The sequence below is a fragment of the Camarhynchus parvulus genome, chromosome 2 (genome assembly GCF_901933205.1).
Source record: "Camarhynchus parvulus chromosome 2, STF_HiC, whole genome shotgun sequence".
NCBI lineage: Eukaryota > Metazoa > Chordata > Aves > Passeriformes > Thraupidae > Camarhynchus > Camarhynchus parvulus.
The window spans coordinates 59,706,097-59,731,323 of NC_044572.1; the positions used below are offsets into that span (position 1 = coordinate 59,706,097).

At 37.8% G+C, this 25,227-nt stretch overlaps 1 protein-coding gene across 1 annotated transcript in view; it reads left to right on the plus strand.

The window, feature by feature from the left end:
- Positions 1-25,227, plus strand: part of DCDC2 (doublecortin domain containing 2) — a 50,894-nt gene that overhangs the window by 12,172 nt on the left and 13,495 nt on the right. The window contains exons 3-8 of the mRNA XM_030943349.1: positions 411-428; positions 4,976-5,052; positions 5,172-5,303; positions 9,833-9,976; positions 10,786-10,840; positions 12,203-12,398. Of these exons, the coding sequence (XP_030799209.1) occupies positions 411-428; positions 4,976-5,052; positions 5,172-5,303; positions 9,833-9,976; positions 10,786-10,840; positions 12,203-12,398 (622 nt within the window). The remainder of the gene's footprint in view (positions 1-410; positions 429-4,975; positions 5,053-5,171; positions 5,304-9,832; positions 9,977-10,785; positions 10,841-12,202; positions 12,399-25,227) is intronic.

Below are 25,227 nucleotides of genomic sequence, written 5' to 3' on the forward strand. Positions count from 1 at the left end.
TAGAAAGATGGCATGAGCAAACCTATTCATAGTGTTCTAAAAAGGAGTGACATAGTTTTAGTTATTTAATGAGTTTGACTCTGCATCTTTTGTCGTGTATAAAAACGCCTGTTAAAAAAAAAGTAATGTTTCTATGAAACAGATCTTTCCTGTGCTGTAATGGCTTTAGAAAACTTACTGTTGTAATTTGTTTTCATGTAGTGAGCTGAACATAAACATAAAATAATTTTTTAAATGAAAATTGTATTAAAGTGTGTATTTATTTATGCATATACACATATTATATGCAACTGTACTTGTGGATATGCACAGACTTATTCAAAATGGTTTTCCTATAAAAATATGATAGTATGCCTGAGGTAGTGGTTTGGCTGCTGATCATTTAGCTTTGTTTTTGGTTTTTTTTCCAGCAGTCAACACTGGAAGATGTAAGTACCTACATGCAATGTACCTACAAGCAATGTGTTGTATGTTTTTCTTACGTGTTGTGTTTGTATTTGTTAAATTTTGTAAATATTTAGAAAATAGCTATGTTTAGCATATAAGTGAAAAATATATAGGATGTTGTTTAAAACAAAGAGCTGTGAGGGCATGGATTTTATTACCTTGCTTCAGTTGGATGCTGATGTGCTGTGTGTTTGTATTTACAAAAGGCTGTTAGGAGACACTCAGAGCTAATCACAAGTTCAACCCCAGTGTGTTATGACCGAAGAGGAAAGCTGGACTCCCCAGAGACTTTGTAGAAAGTGTTCTGAGATTCAAGTGTTTACAGAGTTCTCAAACACTGCAGAGTGATTCCCATTCCTAGAGCCTAACCTTTGCTGAGTTTAGCTGTTTTGTTTTTCCCAGACTTTGCAAGGTGCTTTGCAAAGTCATTTCACAGATGGTAACTCCTCTCTTAAGTAAGGAAAATCCATTCTGCTGTAAGAAGCTCTGTATGAAATACCTTTTATTTAAAGAATAGAAAAATAAAAATTATAGTGGTTTTGAGCGTCTGTGATCCCATGGTGTATTTCCAACTGTGTAACTCTTGTTGCCTTGCAAATTGTCATTGGATTGATTGCTTCCAGCTTACATAAAGTTTTCTGAGTTCCTCCTTCCTCCCCTGGACACTTTGTGCTGCTGCGTGTTGTCGTGTAATACCTCAGATAAGTATCTTATCACAAATTATGAATTGTTGGCAATGTTTGTCAGTTGGAAATGGAAGCTGCCCTTAAATGGGTCTTTTCAAACAAACTGAAAATGTACAAAATTTAAAGATAAAATCATAATGGGGTCAGACCACTGAATAATGTAAATCTGCTTGCAGTTGCTGACGTAAATGGGAAAGTGCTGATGTACATCATCAGAGAATGTGGCTGGTGAAATGAGAAGAAAATGAAGGGGTTAGGGGGCTAGTGATGCTGGTCTCTTAATGTAAGCACAAACTTTCACCCAGGACCACTTTGTTGTTAATATGTAACTCTGCAGTGCCAGAGGGGTCAGGATATTCCAGACACTGCAACAATGTGGTGCCTCCTACAAACATAATAGGAGCAGAACTATGTATTCTTTAATTAACCCCTGGACCAGGTCTTCCACTGGCATGGTTTTGTGGAACTCCACATACCTCAAAGGAAATAAATTGATTTACTGTGGCTGAGCACTTGGTCTTTTATTAATGTACACTTTTCTGTTTTGAAGTTAGGTGCCTTGCTTTTCGTGACCATAAATAGTTTAACATTGATCAGACAGAAGTTATCCTAAACTCTACAAACAGAACAGTCAGATTAATGAAAAGAAACGTGTATAGTATAGGAAGTGGTGGTTTTTTTCTTACCTTTTTTTTTTCTTTTTTAATCACAGTGTAATGTGATCTTTATAAAATATGCGTTCAAAGCATGCTTCCTTGCACTGATTTTTGTAGTTTCACCTTATCACATGTATTGCACTAACATATTATCTTGATTTTTTTTTTAATACAGAAGGTACATTGATTTAAACAGGCTTAGATAAACAATGCAAGTTTATATTTTGTCCCAATTTAGGCCATGCTTAGGTAGAACAGACAAATATTTAGTCTTGGCCCAAGCTGGTCCCATGTTATAATCCCCTGCACTTTGCTTGTTTAATAACAAGCCTAAACTTGTAAGGGGCAGAAGGCTGCCAGAAATACTAATGATCTTCAGAGAGCAACTCAAAAGACAAACTTCCAAGTTGATGCTTCAGTATCTATTAGGGGCAGAAATACAATCCTTCAAATAATAAATGGGCTCATAGCATCTGTAAGGTTATTGTTTTCTCCAGGGTCTGGTGACTGGGCTATGTGCAATGACTTGATGCCTTCTGAGGAGCCTACACCAAAGTTAATGGTTTCATCAGCCTGCAGGAGCAACCAAGTAATAGGACACACCTAGGCCTATCCTAAAGGGCTTCTTTATGCTTAGTGAATGCTCTCTAGTGAAGCGTGGAACATTGGAACCTGAATGTTGCAGACTGCATCAAAGAACTTAATTTGATGGACTGTTTGGAGAGACTGTGGGAGAGCTTGAGCAGCATAAATGAGCATCAGGAATGGATGTGGAATCAACTTTTAGAAAAAGTGATTTATAATTTTACTGTTTATGTATTGGATATTTTATAGGGGATTATCCTGGCAACCTACCAGCTACAAAGAAAGGTGTAAGGGCATCCAAGGTTTAGTAACTCCCATTTTGTGTTTGGAGCCTAAACATTAGAGCCTGATGCTATGGAAGTAAATCAGTATTGTCTTATCCTCCAGTAGCATAACCTTTAGAAAGTTACTTTTTTCTCCCCAAAAAAAGCTGAAGCTCTTTATTAGATTGCTTACACTGAGAAAATAACCCTTTAATGGCTGACAGCAACAACAGAAATGTTTTCAGATGTTGCAGCTTAAGGTTTATTTTAATTTTTTTCCAGTAAATTTTCATTTCGAATTTTGGTGACATAAATGAACAGTTATGCTCTGAAGAATATGCTTCTAATGTTTCTGCATGAATGGCTGAACTCCTAAGTTACTCTGCAGTTCTCAAGAAATGTCTTTACCTCCCCTAATGAGGTATATGATAGCAACCTCTTACTCTCTTTCCAAGCCTGTAGTAGTAGGTGTGAATCTTTCACCTTATTCAGATCACACTGGAAGTGACAGCAAGACTGTGAACTGCAATTACCTTAGGCATTAGTGCATGTACAGGCTAGTACAAAATTTCTCTTTGTATGAGGCCAAAACAAACATGCATCTACAGAATAGGTCTGAGTAAATGCAAATGGCTTGTGAATTGCTTGCTTAAAGGGAAGGTCCCCAGCCATGCCAGGAGTCTGCTTATCTTCCTTGCTGTCTCTCCTCTTGTAGATGTTTCTGGCCAAAATATCCCTTTGCACTGACCTTCATATCACCATGCCCTTCTGGGGCTGATTGTTCCTGTTTAGTCTTTTTAGTCTATGGAGCTGTGCAAAGGTTGATTCTGCCTTTCTGCATCCATAACCACTGTGGGCTTTTATGTCCTCTGAGTCTCTCAAAACACAAATGTTTGAGGGCTACACAGCTCACAAGGGCCTTTAAAAAACGCAAAAAGTTGAAGTGAGTTGAATTCAGAATAAATATGTTTCTTTTTCAGCAGACATTGAAAACAGATTTTGTTCAACAGATTTACCTGTTGCTGTATTTTACTTGAAATGATTGTACACTAAGGAGTGCCATTATTGTTTTTGTTTTGTTGCTTCCTTTTCTCCTAAATTTGCTATCTCATCTCCAGAATTTATGTGCTTGGTGCAGAATTTGCTGTGTGACATTCTTTGACCCATGTGAGAAGTCAGATTTCATTATTTTAATAATAATCTTTAGCCCATTGGGAATATCTACTAGGTTGAGCACCTTTCTTTTCAGTGTATGCCCAAGAAAGAACTGGAAAGCATTCTAGTCATTACTAAATGAGTTTGTGGGAAAATCCAAGCAAAGACTAAAAGCCCTGGAGTTCAGACCATTTCCCACAAATTAAATGAGAAGCACTGGTTAAGTTAGCACAGAGTGTGATAAAACTGCAACATACTGTGTCATTAGACTGCTTTACATGGTGACTGGAAAATTGCCAGTTTAAATAAACTTTGTACATCTCTTTGAAAGCATGTCTCTCTGCACACCAGCTATTTAATCCTTTAAGCTTCTATGGTATTTTTTTTAGAAATGTAGTGAACTTGTAAATGCATGTACTATAACTTTTGAATGTTTGTTTGGATTTAACACCTTACTTTGATTTGCTAATGATGAAGAATTAAAAAGAAATCTTCCTAATGATTTTGGAGTTTGGGTTTATCCTTTTCTTTTTTTTTAACTTTCTGTTCAGAATAACAACATCAATGTTGATCTCAATGCAGTGTCCATTCAAAAGAGTATAGGGAATAATTCTGGGAATTGAGTAGCCTATGTATTATTCTGAAGGCTAAAAATCTGCAGTTCACCTCACTTTTGAGTCATTGCTCTAAAATGAGCAAATTATTCAGGAACCTTTATAAATTACTGATGGATTTGGATTAAAGGCCTGTACAAGACCAAAGGTAGTTATTGTAATAGCAGAGGGATCTAGCAATATAATTTATTGTTAAAAAGAGGAGATAGTTATATTGCCTGCACCATGGTTATAAGCAATAAAGACTAAGACAGCAAGAACAGCATTTGGGTCTGTATGTATGTTTCTTTGGGTCTGTAGAACAACCAGAGATGTGCATACAATTCTGTCTCCTCAGAGCCAACCACGTGTTGTGCCATGGTGCACTGTGGTGTGCTGTGCTGTGGCTGTTACTCAGCATACACATAAACCTGCAGCAGGAATTATGTGTGCTGTGTACAAGGTGAAGCTGTAATGGAATAAGGTGAATGCTTTAAAGACATGCTGTCCCACTTGCTGATGGTAGTCAGGGTAAACTTTTTCTGACTGTGAGGACTGTGTAACTTCCAATTCTTCTTTTGTTCTTGCAGGTCAAGCCAGTTACTCACAGTAGGATCACCGTGTCAGCGCGGTTTCGAAAGCCTCTCCAGGAGCCCTACACTATTTTGTAAGTAGAATTTTCACTTAGTGGGTTGCCATTTCAGTGGTGGTGGTGGTACTGTGTTCACTTCAGGTGAGCTTTGTTTAAAATGCTCCTCCAAGTTATTTTACTTTGCTTTATTTCAGCCTGATTGCTAATGGAGACCTTATTAGCCCTGCAGTGCGCCTCCTCATTCCCAGGAAAACACTGAATCACTGGGACCATATTCTTGAAATGGTGACAGGAAAAGTTACCCTCAGAAGTGGAGCTGTTCACAGGTATTAGGAAGTAAAATATTTTCGAGATGCATTTTATATGCCTAGATATGTTTCTAAAACTCCATAGGTACATCTAATGAATCCTTCCTATTTTATGGGAAGTTTCACTGTAAGAAAATTAAAATACATCAGAAGGCCACAAAGTGGAAATACGTTGACTCTTAGTAACCTTCACATTTCATTTCTACTCCTATTTTAAAAAAAGGGTAACTGCAATTTGCTTGAACTGTTATTTTAAAATTAATATTTATTAATTTATTTAATTAGCAGGCCTGTAATAATACAATAATAATGCAACACAGTTAGTACTAATAAATAAGTTGCATGTCATAATGAAATAAATGAGCATGGTAAAGTTGGTGAAGATATTTGGAATGTGAGATACATGTGATATGTGTTACTTTTTAATTTTGGTATTTCTTTAAATTCATTGGGGTAAACAATTTCAAGGCGAATATTATAGATTCTCTGGGGTCTGCATACCTGGGGCAAGACTAGGATGTGCTTCATATTCAGCCCTCAGCCTCTTAATAAAAACCAAGGCCAAAGTTGTTGTTGGGGTTTGCCAGTTCCAGTATCTCAGCTGGTCTGAGTTGTTGAGGTATCCAAGGAATAGGAGGTGACCTCTTGGATAGGTAGGTTTCAGTCCCTTAAGGCTTTTACAATGTAAAATAAGTTACCTAAAATGGCATTTGGTAGTTTTTATAAGTTTTAGAGCAAAATGATAGATGTGATGTCAGTGAGTAACATTGCAGTTGAAGTGTGCTCTCAAGGTGTGCAAGCAAATTACTGACATTCCAGTGTGGCCCCATGCAGAGCACATTACAGAAATCTCTTCATCAGGTGGGAAAGGGCCTTTTGTGGAAAATCATTCTTCACAGCCTATGCAATGTCTGATGCTAAGCTTGCAAAATCTTTTTCAAAACAGTGCAGATAAGGTAGTTCTTTTAGTTCTTCTGCTTGCTTTCCTGTTTGATAAGGGTGAAAGAAGGTTAAGGTAATGCTGTTGAAAATTAGCTGTCATCAAGTTTTTTCTCTCGGCCCTGAACTTCTTTGCTCCTATTAGCTAGCTGCTTAGGATTTTCACTTGCAGTAAACTTGCATGTGTTGAAGCTTTCTGGGTCTGTTTCTCCACTAGTGTAATTCAGAAGTGAACAAAGTGAGAAAAGACATTTACAACATACCAATTCTTCCTGCTCTCAGGCTGTTTAGCCATTTAAAAATCTTTCACATTTTATTCTCATTACTTGGTGTCATTCTGGTGAAACTGAATGTTGTACATGAAAGCATTCAATATATAACTAAGATTCCTTTTGAGACATTCCCTTCCAGTGCTCAGCTTTAATCCTTCAAAAATAAGATAATGTACATGACATTTTAAATTATTTAATGTTTTCCCCTTGCTGGTTTTCTATTGACTCAGTTTTCATTTTCTTTTCTTTAAAATATTAGAAATACATATTAAATCCATTAGTAAAGTGATAGTTCTCTAGTAAGTTATGTGTTACTTGCTGGGGTTTACTGAAACTATGTTAGCATTCGGGGAGATCTGGTAAGACCACTGACGCTGGGAAGATGTAATTTCTCATTAAAGAAGCATAAGTGGACTTACAGGAACCTGCATTATGTACAGGGCAGATTTTTTCTTTTCCATGTTATTAAAAGACTTAAAAAGCTACCAAGTCTCACAGTTTCACATGGGGCTTTTTAAAAAAGAAATTATTGATCACCTTGATCAGAATAGAGATGCAAGCATGAAATATGAGAGGGGAGATGATTGGAAAGCAGCTTTTCTGCTTGCCAGCTTGTTGATGGGGATGGGGTGCAGCAATCTGATGTGCATCACAGCTGGGAATTTGGGGGTATTATCCCAGAAATTGTGTCTTTGCTGTCTCCCTTTCTCAGCCTGTATGCTTGCTTTCTTTTGGCTGTCACTTTTTAGCTTGGATTCAGGAGGGAAAGTGGAAGTCCACTGACATCTCACAAAGCAAACTTAGGTCATCCTCAGAAGAAGTGACCACAAGGACATTTTTGTTACATAATACAAGCCAGAGAGAGCCCATCTGGTCTGTGAATGGTTGTGGCAAAGTGGGTGGGTGAAAATTGTGGCTTCAAAATTCAGAAATTGTAAAAAAGTAGCTTCAGAAATTTGTGTCACAGAACTTGTATGTGCTTGTTAAGTCCATGTAGTTAGTTATTTGTTTGAAGATCCATTTTTAAAAAATGCATTTTTTATTTCACTTTCATCTTCAGAGACTGATTATGTTTGATTTTGCTATGGTGATTATAATTTTCAGGGTGAAAAATGCAATTAGAGATTGCCAGATAATCTGTAACATTTTTTTGAGTTATATTAAACAAACAACTTGTGCACTTTAAATATAACATTAAAGCACAAGCAAAATGAAAGATCAGGAACAAAACAACACCATTATTTTGTATGTACCCCTCTATATCTGCAGCCCCATACCAATATATAAACCATTCTTAAGCTGTGGTACATTGATTTGCTGGTTTTTCCTCCGAGTTCCCAAAGTGAAGTGCAATCTAGCAGAACACAGCAAGATTAATTCAAAAATAGGCTTCCTGCTGATTTTCTGATAGCTTGTTTTATTTTCATTGTTTGTGTGTAACTGATGTTGACTCTTTGGTAGTGAAACATAAATTGCTCTTTGAATTGCTGGCATGCCTGTAGAATGTTTGCGCTATGAAATAAATATGAGTAATACAAATGAGGTGTTCCAGAGTTAGCATACCTCTTCTCAAGGAAGCAGCAATGTGATCTAGTTTTAAAACAGCTGTAATTTCACCTTTAAAATTTTCAGTCTTTGCACTTAGAAACGTGTTCCCATGTGGCAGGAGACACACAAAAAATTAGGGTACTTTCATGAGGGTAATACAAGAAAGACATGGACATGCAGGAACAAGAGCAGCAAAGGGCCATGGAGTGGAAGGGCTTGAAGATACTTGTAGTGTGAGGAGAGCTGGGAGTCTGCAGCCTGCAGAAGAGAAGGTTCAGGGGGATCTTTTAAATGTGTGTATATACCTGGTGGGAATGAGCGAAGAACACAGAGCCAGGCTCTTCTCAGGGGTGTGCAGTGATAGGACAAGAGGCAATGGGCACGAAATGAAAGTAATGGTCATCATACATTGGAACATGTTTCCTAGAGAGGCACTGGAGTCTCCATCCTTGCAGGTGTTCAAAACATACCTAGAGGCAGTCCTGAACAACCTCCTCTAGCTGCTCTTGCTCTGCAAGGCATGATTGGACTAGGTGGTCCCCAGACATCTTGTTCAACCTCCGATATTCTATGATTCCTGGTTCAGTAAAGTACATTATTTTCTTCTGTGTTTATTCAAGGTTATGCCACCACATGTATCAATTTTAGAAGTTCTTTCTCTATTAAACTGAAAATTTTTGCACATTATAAGTCAAGGGTGTATTCAAGGTAGCCTCCTGATATTCTTCCCCAAATGTTCATAGTATGGTTGTGTATATGTTTTTACATCTCCTTGCATTGTGTTGAAATTTATGACTATAAATTCTTACATAGTGTATCTCTAGTATAGCTAGAAGGCTTCTAGAAAGGCAGTTAAGATAGCCATTCAACATTCCTGCATTTAAGACTTTAATGAAAGTTGTTACCGTTGACTTTTAAATTAAATATAAATATTGTTGAGTTTTGAACCATGCTTTGTAGGAAAGAGCTAATTTATTATTGAATGTTCCTCCTTACATACTGTTTTGACCATGCTAAAATAAAATCACTAACTTGACAAGGAAGTAATTTCCCCCCACCAGTCCCTGATACATTTCTTTCTTCTCAAAAAGAAGTCATTATGGTAAAAATCCACCTGGTGTAATAGACATAGTCATTATTGGTATGTGCCCAAGATGCATGGCTTCTTGTTTTAACAGAGTACTGTATTTCCTGTTGTTCCTGTCAGGTTCCAACCTTCTGATCTACACAGTGCAACAGTATAAATGCAATGTTATTGGCATGGTCTGTGTTAGGTGGACAGGGCTTTCAGTCATGAATTCCCTGTTCTTCCCAGGTTACTTCATAGTTCCCTGAGCACAGATAGAAATCTGTTGTGGAACTTGGTAGGTGAGGAGGTCAGGAACTCATGGAATAGATTCCTTCCAAAGTAACAGGGAAAAGGTATTGAAGAACTTAGAAATATAAAGAAATTTATTTATTTCCAGGAATTATGTGAGTATTTAATCTATTATAGTACTTCATACTTTGTTAGTCTTATATAAGCTGTGATTTAAGTAGTTATTTTGCTGTTTTCCTTGGTGGTTGGTTTGTTCTGGGTTTTTTGGGTTTTGTTTTTTTTACTTGGTTGGGTTTTTTAAAAAAATGTAGTTGCTGATCATTGTATGGTGTCCACTGTACTTTATTGGGTTTCATATCTGGAAATTCAACATATATTTAGCGAGTTTAGATTAACATAGCTTTCAGTGCTCTTAAGGCACCTAACTGAATGTTAAGGTTTACTATAATAAGCATTTTCATATTTTTCAGACTCTACACTCTAGATGGAAAACTTGTTCAGAATGGGTCAGACTTGGAGAATGGGCAAATTTATGTTGCAGTGGGTAGAGAAAAGTTTAAGAAATTGCCATATGGTGATCTGCTGTCCAAAGCTACAATGAAAAGGCCACAGGGGTAAGTTCTAAAGGTGTGTGATACACTCCTGTGTGTTTGTGTGTGTCAATAGTAAAGTACCAAACTATTATTCCAAGAATGATGCATGGGTTAGTATGGATGCAAAACCTCACTGTCAGCTTCTGAAAAAGCTGAGATAAAAAAAACAAAAGCAGAAATGGAAATTCAGGAGACCAGTTCATCTCATAAGCATTCCCTTTATCATGTATCACAAAATTAGCATCCAAGAAAATTTAATCCAAGTCAAAGTAATCCTATTTTTTTCCTTGGGATACAAATGTATATAGCTGAATGAGATTAGGTGCAGCTACAGCAGTTTAGGTCTACTCTTGGTTAGTAATGTTTTGTGAAATATATACTCCCTTAAGATTGTTTTATGTTTGGGTCAATTTTTTGTAGGCTAGAACAATCACATAATGGAGTCCTAAACTGGGTGTCTGTAAGGAGAAACTTGTGCTTTTTGTACCTTTGGAAAACATGAGAATTTGGAACCATTTCATTGAAATAAGAGGAAAGAAATGGAAATTGTAAGGAGAATTCACATAGTAATTTGCTGAATACTGCTCTGCAAGGTTTTGGTATATAAAGTATGCATTGTGGAGTAATGCACTTGTTGAATAAGTTAATGATTATGCATTTAAACATAGTCTAGTAAACAGAACAAGTGATGCTTAGTGAAAACACACAGTGAAGAAAACAATTACCTCTGTTGCCATAGCCATCTTGGAATTATCTGCCTTGATTATAGATACATAGTGTTTGTGCCAGTGACAGGGTATACAGTTCTAATATATGGCTTTTTCCTGCAGTTCCAAAACCTCTGTACTACCTCCAATTGTGGGATCTCGAAAGTCTAAAGGCAGTGTAAGTATCAAATTTCTAATTCAGCTAAATTCTGACAGATGGAAAATCCCTGTCCTTTGGGTCTTAATTAAATCTGAAGAGAAAATTCACAACCACGTGGTGGCATGCTTATTAAAGCCTGATGAATCTGTAGCTATTTGCAGTGTCAATTAGACAGAAGACATCTGAGAAAATATTGTTGTGCTAAGGGCTGCTTTGTTTTTGATAAAAGCTTCCATAGCAAAGATTAGCTGCTGCGTTGAGGTCTTTCCTATAAACCTGATCATTTGTGTATATATTTACTTATTTAAATTATATACCTATGTAACCACTACATCCAGAGCTTGATCCTTCACTGCTTTGTATCCTGTTTAGCTATTTATATGTGTACAAAATGAGTCAGGGAACCATTAAGGTTGGAAAAGACTCCCAAGGTCATCGAGTTCAATCTCTGACCTATCACCACCATGTCAAGTAAACTGTAGCATCAAGTGCCACATCCGGTTGTTTCCTAAACCCTTTCAGGAATGGTGACTCCACCACTTCTCTGGGCAACCTCTTCTAATGCTTAATCACTGTTTCAGTGAAGGAATTCTTCCTTATGTCCAACCTGAACCAACCTGGCATGTCTTTATGCCCTTTCTTCTTGTCTTGTTGCTTGTTGCCTGGGAGAAGAGCCTAACCCCTCATTGCTACCAGAAGAGTCGTCTGTGGATTTAATTTTAGTGCCAAAACAGAATATAAGTATCTGTTTTCACCAGTTCTCGACAAGTGCAGTTTGCTGTAGAAGACAGCAGGGAATCACACTCACAGTCTGTCATTATAATTGTGGTAGTTGATCATGTCCATTCACTCTTTACAAAACAAAACAAGTCTCTGGAGCCACTAAAAAGAAGTAAGCAATAAAACATTCAAGTTTCTGTTCACAATGCACTGAATGTGTTACTGCCCTGTGAGGCTGTCATTCTCCTCCAGCTTCTCTTGACACAGAATAATGCCCAGGTCTCATTTACACAGACAGTGATTTATTAACCAGTCATATTAACGTGTTATATCTTGAGGCTGTTCACACATATAGGTGAGAGATAGCTGCATATAATATGCATGCAGGTTCATCTAGCCATTCTTTTCATTAAATGAAACATTATTTTCTTATAATAAAAATGTGATTTTTCTCCTGGAAGCTGTTGAAAATTTAATTGGTGAGATCATATTGTAAGTTCACAAGATAGCTATACTTATCTGGATAATTTAAGGTATCACTTAAATGTACTAATTGTAAATTATTACGGTTCTTTAACACCTGATACCAGTCCTTAATGAAATTTAAAAAAATAAGGTTTTTAATTTGCACCACTGATAATTATGTCCTCCTCTTTTTAGGGAAATGATGGGCAGTCTAAATCTACAATTGGATCTCATGACCAGGGAGAATACAGTTCCTCGCCTCAGCTGCCCAAAAGGAAAGACAAAAAAAGCCAGAATTCAGAGAATTCTGTGTCCAGACGACACTTTTCTAACCACTCTACAAAAGTAAAACAGACAGTAAAAGCTTCCACAGGAGTCCTTCAGGATAATGGTCAGTACTAAGATAAACACTGTTGTGGCAAAGTGACCAGTGAAATAGTAGAATAACATGCTTGAATAGTTATTGAATTGTCCATTTACTCTGGGAAACTGGAATTGCCAAAGTTCTTTCTGCTTAGGAAACACACCTGTGCATTGCCACTGCAATCCTGGCTTCATTTACAGAGCACAAGAGGCAGTGTATGATTTTTAGTATAGCTTGGAAGTTAAGCTCATATGGTTCTATCATTATGCTTTTGGTAAAGGAAAATAAATATATTTTCACCATTTTCCCACTTTTCTGTCCTGCAATAACGTGAAGAAAAGGAGCTGGTGTTCTCAAAGGACCCCTTGCTGTCCCTGAAAATCCCTGATTATCTGCCTGGCTCTGTGTAAAAAAACAACTAGAGCCTGGGGGAGGAACACAGACAGAACTCTATTTAGCTGGTAGCTAACTAGTCCTGCAGCAGAGCTGCTGGAGGCCCTTTCAGAATTTGCCCTTCTCTGTGCTGTAACAGCAGTAGCAGCAGTTTGCAAATTTAGGCAAAAGCATCCTCTTTGAGAAACTGTTATCTTATAGTGTGATATTCCCTTTCCCCCATTTCTTTAAAGAGCTAGAATATATAAAAAATTATATATGTATGTACGTACAGCCATATTTGATTGATAGAACATATATAGGGAAATATTTATGTCTCTATATGTAATGCTGTTGCTGCTCCACCTACTGGCAGAATTGGATGGAAAGCCTCTAAGTTTATTGAAGAAGTGACTGTTCGCTTCTCACTTCAGCTTTTCTATGCTTTGTGAGTCTTGTGTAACTAGGAGAAGCTGTTCAAGGTGGCAGATTGTCTAGTTTGAGCTCAAGTGTATTTTTGGAGAAGCTCTGTGATCCTCTATTTTACCTCCATATATAAGGACCTGTTAGTAAAAGTGAGAATGGGCAGTTGTAGACAGGTGTGGTTCAATCTCTTCTCTGAGGTAAGAAGTAACAGGACAAAAGGAAATGGCCTCAAGTTGCACCAGGGGAGGCATAGAAAGGATTGTAAAAAATTGAACCTGCTGTCCAGGGAAGTGGTGGAGTCACCATCGCTGGAAATATTCAAAAAAAGTATGGATATGGTACTCGAGGACAAGGTTTAATGGTAGTGGTACTGGGTTGAAAATTGGACTTGATGATCTTAAAGGTATTTTCCAACCTTAATTATTCTATGATTCTAACTCTTGAGCAATTAAAGACTTTTCACTCACTTCTGACTCAGTCACTCAGTGGAGTGTGGGAGCTCCACTGTAATCAGAGCTTTGGTAGCTTGTAGTGAAGTGGATAAAAGAAAAGGTCCTACAATGACTCCAAATGGTCACTTCCCACAAAGCTGTTGTCTTTTGTGCATTCTGTTCCGGTCACACCTCAAGATGGAGTGACCTGAAGCTCAGGCTAGGCAGGTTGTAGGAGCTGTGAGCTGTGCTGCTGTGGGAGTATCCCTTGCCCAGCCAACCCTCATTGTCAAAGACTGCCCTTGACAGAAATCCAGCATTGCAGAAATCCACATTACACCATGGTCCTTGTCATTTATCTATCTCATATAATACAGAGGGAAACCTTTTATCCCATCCAGATGCATGAAGTGTAAAGTAGCTTTTCAACCAACCATCAGCACATTCCACCATCCTGTTTGCTTGGGGATAATAAGATTAATAATTTCATAATAATATGAAAAATTCCTTTGATACACCCTCCTTTCTGTTCCACTGCTGCACCATCATGCTGGTCAGGAGTAATCCATCGTGATTTTGTGTGTAATCTGGAACAGGAAGACTGGAAAAGCAGTTATAGAGCCCTGAAATAGTAGCTTTGGCATTAGCATACCTGTTTTAGTGACAGCTAACAGTCCAGATACCAATTTCATTCCTGTCAGTACATGCTTAAGACCATTTGATGTTGAATAAATTTTCTCATTCTTTTCAGGCCACATTTTGTGGGCCTGAATGATCAAATATTCCCATCAGGCAGTTGCCAAACTTCTCCTTTAAAGATATTGTATCCTAAAGAATTTTCTCCCTGTTCTGTGACTGCAAGAGTGTGTGAGGTCCATTGTCTTTCCACAGGTAAACATAAACAGATTTTGGCAGTACAACATAAATTACTTTGTTCATTAAATTCTGGTGCGTGGATCCTATTTCTTTTAAAACTTATGTCTAATTTCTCAGCATCCATTGGGGTATTTAGTGAAATTTGAGCTCCTCTATCAATCACGTATTTCCAAGAATGTTTTCCAGACCTACTGGTAAGTAAATTGATAGGCTATAATGCACCAGGTGATAAAGCCTAAGGTTCTCTCAGCACTTAGTGAGGTTTTTTCTTTCTCTTTTCCTCTTCTCAAATGGTTGCAGGTATGTTTTTTCTGTGAAAGCTTTTGTTTTTTTCACGTGTCCCCCTTGCAGTCTTTTCACTAAGTGCTGTCTGGTTGTTGCCTGAGAGCTGCATGGGGAGTGCCTAAAGCTACCACTGTCCTCCACAGCTCATTTTGCTTCAGGGGTGTTTTGATCCTTCTTCTGTCTCAGGCGAGGTATGTTTAAAAGTCCTCACCTGGCACTCAGGAAGTCTTTGCACTTGAGTTTTTGGGCCCCTCTCAAAGGCCCAAGTTTTGTTCTCCAGGATGGAGTTTCCCAGCCTATTTCCCTAGCGTGGTTTACTGTGTCATGAAAGAGTCTTGCCCAAGAGGAAAGGTCATCTTTGGGGATCTTGTAACACTTCACTATGCATTACATCTTCTCTTTGTCTCATCTTTGTCTTCTCTATTTGGTCTTGTCACCCTACTGAAAACATTTTTAACATTATCAGGGCTTCTTTCAATAGAGGTCTTAACACACTAGGATCGACTTCTATGGAGATTGGGATGTATCCGTTTAGATGTCCATACATTTCCATGTAATAGTGATGAATATTTCATGAGATCACCATATGGGTATGGAAGCTGGTCCTGCTCTTTCCATAACCTCTGTTCCTCCTGCCCAATATGCAATCCTGCTGGTTATTGAATGGGGTTGATTGATAGGCTCAGGTCCTAGCCCAGTATCCATCAGCTTCACTTCCATCCAGCAATATTCTACTTGCTGCTGAGAGACTTACTCTCAACAAATGCTCAGTCTCTGACTCCCCTGGTTTTCATCCATATTTTTCCTGTATGTTTGCCACTTGCAAGGCATCCCAGGGAGTAGTTCTGACCATGGTTTTTTTCTGACCTCCTTGAGGTCCTTTGAACACTTCAGTCTTAATTATGGGTATCATTGTTAATTCTAGAACCGCTTCTTTTTTAGATGAGCACCTAGAGGTCCAGTCATTTCATCAGTGACTTATTCTCCCTCATCAGCATTTTCATCAGGGTTTTCCCAAATAATTCACTTCAATCCTCAGGTGATACTATTAATTTTTGGATTTTTCTAACAGCTGTTGGATTGGTGAGTTTTAATGTCGGCTCTGATCTTTTCCCCCAAGGTTTTTTGCTTTCCTTTGGATTTTTTTAACTGTTGTTTTACCTTGTCATTTTGATACTATAAAGACAATTTTTCTTTCCTTTATTTACTATCTCAGATGCTTAGTTTGTTTCATAATTTGTTCTTTTTATTGCCATGCAGCCTTTAAGCATAGCCTGCACAACTGTAGTGTGCTTAGTATTAAAATTATGGAAGTGTGTTGAGAATTCAACAGAGCAAAGAATATTGGTTTGGGTTTTTTTTTTCATTTTAAGCATTCATTACAAGTTAGTGTGAATGCTGTGCTACAGCTGTGGAACAAGAATCTTTAATTTAGTTAAAAGGAAAGAAAGCCAACAGGCAAACTGGACAAATCTTGTTGAAAAACAAAGAGCTGTTTCATTTTTAACAAAAAAAACCCCTTCACTGAAGTTAATGTTTAAAGATATTGGGCCTCTGGGTTTCAGAATACAAATAAGTGGGCATGGCTTCCTCGGGCAGCGAGACATGCTGTGTGCATAGTTGTACTTACCCTGTGCCTGTATGCTTTGTTTGCATGTCTGCTGAGGACCTGTCATACTTCCCTTTGGGTTTTGAAGGACTTATGCTGCTGGGACATTATGTTGGGATCCAAAGGACAGGCAAAGGGTACATTCCCTTTTTTGGGGCACTGCTTCACCTGTTGTTTTTAGTACCTCTCCGTACACTGAAGAGCTGCACTAACATCCAGTGCAGCTTGAAAGGGCAGAATGCAGGCTGTTCAAGCTTCTCCTAATGTGTGTGCTTTTAGTGCTCTGAAAGTCTCCCTGTCAGCAGAGAATGTCCCTTGCTCTGTCCTGGTTTGTCACCTTGTCTCAGGGTGAGACAGACCCCTGCAGTGGCTACATGACTATGGGGCTGCTGATGAAAATACCTTAAAAGCTGGTAAATCAGATTGGTTTGTTCTCTCAGCTGACTGTGAAATTAGAAATCTAGTTTAGACCAGGTGCTGAAGTATTGGATATATGGAGTAGGTATGCAATTGCTACCTTGCTGCCTTGAATGATGACATTTTCAGGTTCATTTTAGAGTGAGGAGTCTTGTTCTGAAATGGAGATTTACTCTTCATGGAGAACTAGAAGCAGCTCCAGGAACACAGTGATAATGGTGACTCCCAAGTACTGTTTTGATCAGTACAGCTCCACTCTCTATTCTGAAGGCTCATTGCAGTTTCTAAATTTGCTTTGTAGTTTTATTCCAAAACAGTCCTTCAAACTCAAAGGCTTTGGATTGAGTAAGGGGAGCATTTGTCACCATCTTGGGAATTTTATTTAATTTTTATTATAATTTTATTTTTTTCCTGATGGACAGTGAAAAAGACTTTTGGCATTTTAGCTGGCTGCATTTGGCTGTCACTGATAAGTGATTAGTTAATTTTAATCTGAAACCAATAAACTGCACAGTGAGTTTACACATACATATTTTGGGGTGTATGGAAATAGATAAAAAGAAAATGTTCACAGTAGCAAATGTATCCTGTATTCTTTGCTGTCCTTTCCCCTGCCAATTTAGTATTGCATGGATTCTTCTCTTGAGTGCTAGACTGTTTGAAAGTGATTGTTTCCTGGGTCTTAATACTTCTTCTGAAGCACACAGTGTATTTAAGTCTTAACCTAATCTTCCAACTGAGTTTAGTTGGGCTAGCTGTGTATTTACTTTGAATTTATTTTTTTTGTATACTGAGAATTTCACCAGCATGCCATTTATATTACAACTGATCCATGTCATAATCCTCTTAAATCAAGATGATCAAAGAATTTCTTAGAGTTGAAAGCTCTTTGTGCAAGGTTTACATTCACCACTTCTCAGGGCAAATTGAGTAGATTGTGAGCTAATGCTTTGTGTTTGTAACCTATGAGGAACAACATTAATGTTATGATCAGACTTCCACTGCACTCATAGAAGACTTAATAACACTGAATATATTGTATGCAACAGTAATTGCAATTAGAAATGTGAGGTTTAGAGCTTAGACCAGTGCATCTGGTTCAGCAGAATTTGGATTTATGAAAGTGACACCAAAGGTATATTTAATTATCAGCAGCTTGTTTTGAGGTTTAAAAAAGAAAAAAAAAAGACAGCAAACCACCAAAAAACCCCAAACTATTAATTTTTTGGTCTGTGCCACATCCTGTAAAGAGTATGTGTAGGAAGTTGATCAGGAAAGAAGCAAATTCAGAAGTGTAGCAGAAAATTCTGAAGGGGAGAGCCCTCATTTAAAGCCTGTTCCATTCAAATGCTGTAAGGCCAACCCTCATTTATAAGGAAAGCTGCACAGAATCCCAGGTATTGCTGTCCTGCTCTGAATTGGTTTCAGTAAAATTATGAACTTGCCAAAGAGTACAAACCTGGGCTGCTGAATATCCATTCTGCATTGTGAGCTGAACCTGTTGTCTGTATTTTCCTGCTGACAACTTTTAAGATTAAAAACCTATCTGCCATTAAAACACAGACCATATAATTCTGGTATTGTCAAAGAAGAGGAAAAGACTGCTGAAGAAAGAGAGAGCTTCTCATTTGCAGAGATTTTACAAGACCTGCTGGCTTATTCCTTGCATAGTAGGAGACAAATCTGTATGAAGAAATGAGAACCCTTTTTGCTGTAGGTGTGTACTGTTACAGTGCTGGATCATTGTAGCCAGAGCATTCTAATGCCAGTGTGGAGCTAAGATGATGATAAACCTTGCAGCCACTTTATTCAAACACACGAGTTTCTTTGGGTTTGCTTTTAGGGAAGTGAATACTTCACAAAATGTTAAATAGGATAATACATACTTATCAGCAGGAAAGCATGCTACTTAATTTCTAGCAGGAGGGTGTAAAAGTTTGGAATGATAGGGCCAGGGCAGACATTTCAGGGCTTTTGCAATTGTTTAGTGACAGTTTAGCCCCTGGCACACAACTGTACTCAAGAGAAGGCCAAGTTATGGAACAGGCACAGAATTTAAAAAAATGTGGCTGAATGAGAACTGGTTTCTTAATTTAAAAATGCAAATGGCCTTCCTTAATGATCTATAATTTAAATCAATTAATAAATTGGATGCTTTGAAACATGGAGAGTAAGTGGGATGAAGGGCCAAAACAGGGAGAGGGAAGAAAAAACTTTTGTATTATGACAGTCAGTCCTTTATTTTTGTAGCTGTTGATGTATAAAGATGACTGAGCTATGGCAGCTTTTCCTTTGCTCCAGCATTACCATATTTCCTATCAGTAAGGGAGAGTGCTGCATACAAGGCAACCTCTAGAACCACCTTTTGCAGTTTCTGCTGAGGTAATCAGATGTCAGCATGCTCTAATAGCATAAAATTATATTACAGATTTAAAATTTTCAAAAGAGAGGAAGCAATTACTTAAAAACTTGAGGCTGCAGTAGTATCAAGGGAAGAAAAATATGTACTTTTTAATATTCTCAACAGTTTCATATGTATATTGCTAGCAGGTTCTTTTCAATTCCATTGCATTTTGATGACAGGAGTCACAGGCATGAACACACATACAGAACTGTCATGAAGGCAATGGCTCTTTGTTGGAAATGGGTCTTGTTCAACAGAGATGCTTTTAAATTAAATAAACCCCAAAACATACACAAAACAAGAATATAAAATTATGTTGTCTGCAGGCATAAACAGATGTCCTCCTTTACTTCACAGCAAACTATTCAATTTTATGAGGCACTTTTTTATTTTTTACATTTTGGTTTTAATTTTACTTACTGCTTTTATGATGCAGCCTCTGTTGTAAGTCACATTAATTTTTTTTATAGTCACATTAACTTCCTTCCTTACCTATAGGGCTTGTACCTAGTAAATGCCTCAGATTTCCACAAAATATTCAGGGCAGATTATGATTACAATGACTTTTAAAATTTCTACTACTAAACTTAAATCAGTTTAAAATTTGAAATGCATTAATATCTCTATAATTTTGTAATTTTTGCTGCAATAAATGTTTCATAGTTAATGATGTTTAGGAAAGGAGCTTATTCCTGTGCTTAGTTATTTTAAAAGTACAGATTTCTTATCAGCTAGTTTAAGATATAATTTAATTGGTATTTAATAAAGTCATATAACCTTGTTTATCAAAGCGTAGAAAAACAATTCCAGCTGAAATACTGAATGGCATCAAACAGAAAATGATCTTTCCATTTTAGCCAAGTCTTGACGGTCATACATGCACCAATTTGTGGTTTCTTTCTCTACATGCTGAACTGAATGCACAATACACTGAACACTTCTGTGTTGAGACAACTACTAAAATGTGACCAGTGAAATGTTGCTAGTCGAAATCTTTTGGGCATTTATAAATTTGCTCTTGCTGGTAACTTACCTGTTCTGTACCTATCAGGAGATTAGGAAGTAAAAATCTAGAAAATAGCTGGAAAATTCTCCTGAATGGGCAGCAGAATCCCTTTCACACAAATGAATTCCTAGGGCTGCAAGGCCAGCAGGAGCTGGCATGGGTAAGGGCCAGGACAGAGTAGGTAACTCTCAAAATGAAGATGTTTGACTTTTAAGAGTCATTGTGCAAGTCATTAGGAAGTCTTAAAATTGTCTTAAATTTAATGAATTGGTTTGATCAGTCCATTTGCAACAAAGAGCTGAAAAGCTCTGCAGGAATGCAGTAGCACCTTCTATCTTTGGTGAAAGCAGCTGAGTACTGAGCTGCTTGCTTTGAGATAGACCGTGGGCAAGTACAAAATCCGAAACCTCACCCCCTGTTTACCAGTCATTATCCTTTCCAAGGTTCTCATCCAAACCTGACCCACAGTGCCTTTTGTCTCACCCATAGCCTCTGGACCTGATTACCAAAGACTAAGTGTAGTGGTAACATCCTGCTCCTGTAATTTCACTGCCTTTTTCAGCTGGAAATTTCTCTTGTTCTTACTGTTTGTGTGGTTTCCTTGTTCCTAGCTGTAGAGGTTGGCCATAAAGTAGGTGCCAGTGTTTCAACATCATTTCCAGCTATCATTTCAGTTTACTTGGGGCAGGTTGAGTTGGTCCATGGCTTTTTTGAAGCAGTAGTTACCTTTCCTTGGCAGGGCTGTTACCAGGCTCCAAATGTTCCCTTTCCTGGTAATCCTGACAAGACTTCAAGGAATTCCGAGCTTTAAGCCATCTGAATCCTCCTGAGATTTCATCACTCTTTCTCTCTGTGGGATTATGGAGCTGGAGAAGAAGTGGGAGAGAGCACAACTCTTGAAGATACTCCATAGGAAAGCACTTATGGTTGCAGGTTTTTTTCATCTCTTTAGTGTGAAACTAAAAAATCCTATAAGAACTCTTTCCACTCTCCAGAGTCTTAATAAGTATTGCTTGTTGAAAAAATAAATATGAACAAAAAATACTTGCCTGAAAACAAGCAGCATTTTTTCATTGCTGGTTTTGTTTTGTTTTTTTTTTTTTTTTTTTTTTTTTTGTTTTTTTTTTTTTTTTTGCTGCACTTCTATGTGTGTGGTAACATTGGAACATAGATATTCAATTGCTGGTAGGTAGTAATCCAGCATTCCTCTTTGCAGGCTTTCCTGAAGGAAGATTCTTTTAGGAAGCTTAAATTGGCTTGGATACCTGCTGACTTGGGTTTTTTTCCCCATTCATTCTTTCAAGCTTCCACTCTTCTACTCCCTAAAAGCCATTTTTCTGCCTTCCAGCCAGTGCATTGGACCCCATTGCTTCCTTTCTTCTCACTAGTATTTCCTGATCTTTCTATTTAATCTTATACAGTTCCTCATTCCACATATTTTTTCTAACATCACTGTGCCTTCATCTCCCCTCAGTGTCTCTATCCTCCAGCCTGTGCATATTCTCTCTCCACCTGGCTGCTCCTTTTGAATGATCTGTTCTTTGCCCTTCTGCAGATTCTTCTTACCCCTTTTTACCTAAATTGCTGAACATGATCCTGCTTTAAGATAATCAGAAATAACAGGAGATATTTTGGTTACCTGACTCTCTCTGTTTAGGGTATAAAAAATAGTGCTGATTTTTGGCTCAAGGTAGTCTATGATCACACAGTGACTGGAAAAACTTAAAAAACTCCAGTGTCTTCTTTTTGTCTGGATACCATAGAAAAATATCCTCACAGAAGATCACAAAACTTCCAGTAATATTTTGCTTGGCTTCTTGACAGAAGCTGCACGTGCTGTGGCATGGAGAACCGAGAACCTAACTGAAATAAATCCTCTGTTTATACTTACCAGCAATGCTGTGGGGAGACACACCTTCCTTTCTTACCCCCTTTCAGAGCTCTTCTGCCCCAGTGTTTCCATGGCCCTGTCTGTGGTCAGTTTTCAGGTACTTTGAGGCACAAGAAAATCAGAACTGACTCATAAAAGAGGAAGCATGTTTAATTTACAATTTTGTATTAACCGTTTGGAGTAGTCATAAATGTCCCATTTAATGGAAATGCTGGAATTTTTCTTTTCAGCAGGGTACACCACATATTTCTGCTTCAACAGAGATTGCAATAGAAGCCCATAACAATACAGGATGAAGACTTGCAAAAATGGTTTTTCATGTAATTTATGGCATTTTCTAAAATACTTTCTTGTTTTTTCTCCCTTAGAGACATGTAAAGAAACTCACTAATGATTCAGACACAGAGATGTGAAATATTGCATCAATAAGATTTTTTCATACTTTTTTTTCCTAAACCAAAAAGCATTATCTATAAAATATGAGGCAAAGTTACCCAACTGAAAACATTTCCTTGGAAGTAACTCAGAGCACCGATAATTGTGATTAATGTGGCCTGCAAACTCCTGTTGACAAGATCTTGACACAGAATCAAACAAACAAGAAATGTGTTGGCCTTTCACACAGCTTCCATCCTCCAGATATTTGTAACTTTACATGCAGAAGGTGTAAATACTTCTGTCTGTAGAGTAGCAATGCTAATAATGTTAACATTTTAAGCTATTTTCATAATGCTCCATTTATTCAAATTAATTTTATTGAAATTATTTTGCAATTTTTGTATTTCTTTTCACTTTTTGTAACAAAAGACGACAGTGTGTGTCCTAATGTAAGACTAATTGCAGTCCTTGCCATTTCCTTTGGAATTTTTTGTTCAAGTATTACAACTTCTCCATTTTTCAGTTAGTGTCATTTTTTTCTTCATCTCTTTTGGCACATTTCAGACCTAAGTGTTTTAATTCCTTCTCTGACTGTACACATATTTTGGACATCTGTCCTCCATTCTCTTACGTTTGTGCAGAGGTAAATAATTAATTTCCCTTTTGTTGTAAATGTTCTATTTTACTTAAATAATATTTTCAGTCTGTGGAAGAACAGGAGTGCTCTTTCTCTTGAGAATGCTTTCTGTGCAAGACAATGAACAGTAGTATCCCCGAGAGATGCTGCAGTGTTGTGCAGAGTTCTTTTCAACTAACATATTTTCACTTCTGACCAGCTTTCTGAGCAAACACCTGCTAGGAAGTGCTTGGAGGAAATTCCGTGGAGATTTTTGATTTTGCTTATTGAAATCCTGCTGTTGCTACCTTTTTGGGCACTCTCTTTTAAATGAGAAATATGATTCCTTACTGAAACTTAGAGTCTTCTTTCCTTTCTCCTGCTCCCTCCTGGTTCCATGAGTAAGTTTTTTCAAAATACTGTGTAAGTCTGTCTCCGTGAGTTGTTCAGCATAGCCCTGAGCCTGATCTGCTCTTCTAAGAAGAGGTGCTTTAAAAATGAGACTCTTGAGTGGATTTGGCTCCAGGGCTAACACATGTTCCTCTCCCTTTTACTCCTTTTGCCCTGGAGTAGAAACCTGATGAAAATTGCCCCTGCACCCAAATCCTTTTTACCTCTAGAGGCCAGACAGTCCCCATTTTGGTTGAAAGACTTGGGGACCTTGAAGGCAAAGGTGTTATTACAGAGCCTAAATGGAAAGATAGTAATACTAAATACAGTTCTTTCAGACACTGAGTTGACCTTCTGTAGTTCAGTGGGCCAAGAAATCTAGGGCAAGGTTATTTTCTTACATACTTAAGGGAAAGCCTTGAAATAGGAGAGTCTTCATGGTGGCTTTTAGGGAACATATCACATTTCCCTCTCAGAATATGTTGGAAATCTATAACTCAAGTGCCTGTGATGAGAGGCAGCGATGATAATACCAGGTAAGAGAAACAGAACATTCTGTCTCTTAGAGAGCTCAGAAAAATGGGAAATGTGAAGTGCATTGATTCTTTGAAAAAGTACAAGTAGCATCTGTTCAGATGCATTTTTTTGTTATTCTCAGTCACTCCACGTTTTTATTGCTGATTTTGTCAAAAAACCCAAACAAGTCTTGTGTCAAAGGGGATTAGTAACGAGATATATACAGGTAGATTGTCCAAGATTTATCATACTGCTATCAAGTATTGAATGTCCTTTGTTGGTTTCAATGGAACATCCATGCATTGTATTTAGTAAATCCCAAGAAAAAGGAAACTAAAAAAGAAAATTATTATTTTCATGTGAAGTACAAAAATGAGGTCTTGAAAACCATGTGTGAATTTTTTAGGATAAGAGTCCAAGCAATGATGCTAGGACCCCTCTGGTATTTCCAACAGGGATACTTTCAGAGGATGAGTAGTAGTATGGATCTTTTGGTAAGGTGGGGAGGTTCCAGCAGGACTGATGCCTGGATAGTCAAGCTGCTCTGTCCATCAGGAAATCTTTCTCCTAAGATGCACCCAGCAGTACCACTTTGGAATTTCATTGTGATGTGCCATAGAAACCCCCATTTCTGCCTCTTCATTTCTGGGAGAATGGCCTTCATTTCTGGTCCTCTGGGCAGTGGCTGTCAGGCTACTGTCCAAGGCCATCTGGCATCTCCCCTCCGGTCAGCCATTTGCAGCAGTATGGTGCCTCAGAACTTGTTCCCAGGGCAAACCCTTCCCTTGGCTCTCATAGTGATGAAAAAGTAACTGGAAAACTACTGGAGTAGTCAGTGCTGACTTTTTATGTGGATAGACTCTGGATTTCTCTAGGTCTTGGGGTTTTATTAATTACTTTTCCACCTAAGTGGCTCTGTGCTACACTAAAACTGCTCATTTAGCAGCAGCAATGCAGATCAGTTTGCATTGTCAGTTGATATTAGCAAGTTCAGATTCTTTCATGAAGAACTAGAAGGCAGCCAGAAACAATGGAAATACTTTCTTACTGTAGTTACATATTATATTAGATATGGACACATCTTCGTCTTTCCTAGATCAGTGGAGTGAGATGATTTGGAGTAACTAATGCCTTTAATTTCTGGGCTGTTTTCAGTTCAGGGGAAAATACAGAGGATCGTGCATCACTTGGAAATCATTTTCTGTATGTACCTATATTCACTTTCCTAATTAGCTGATA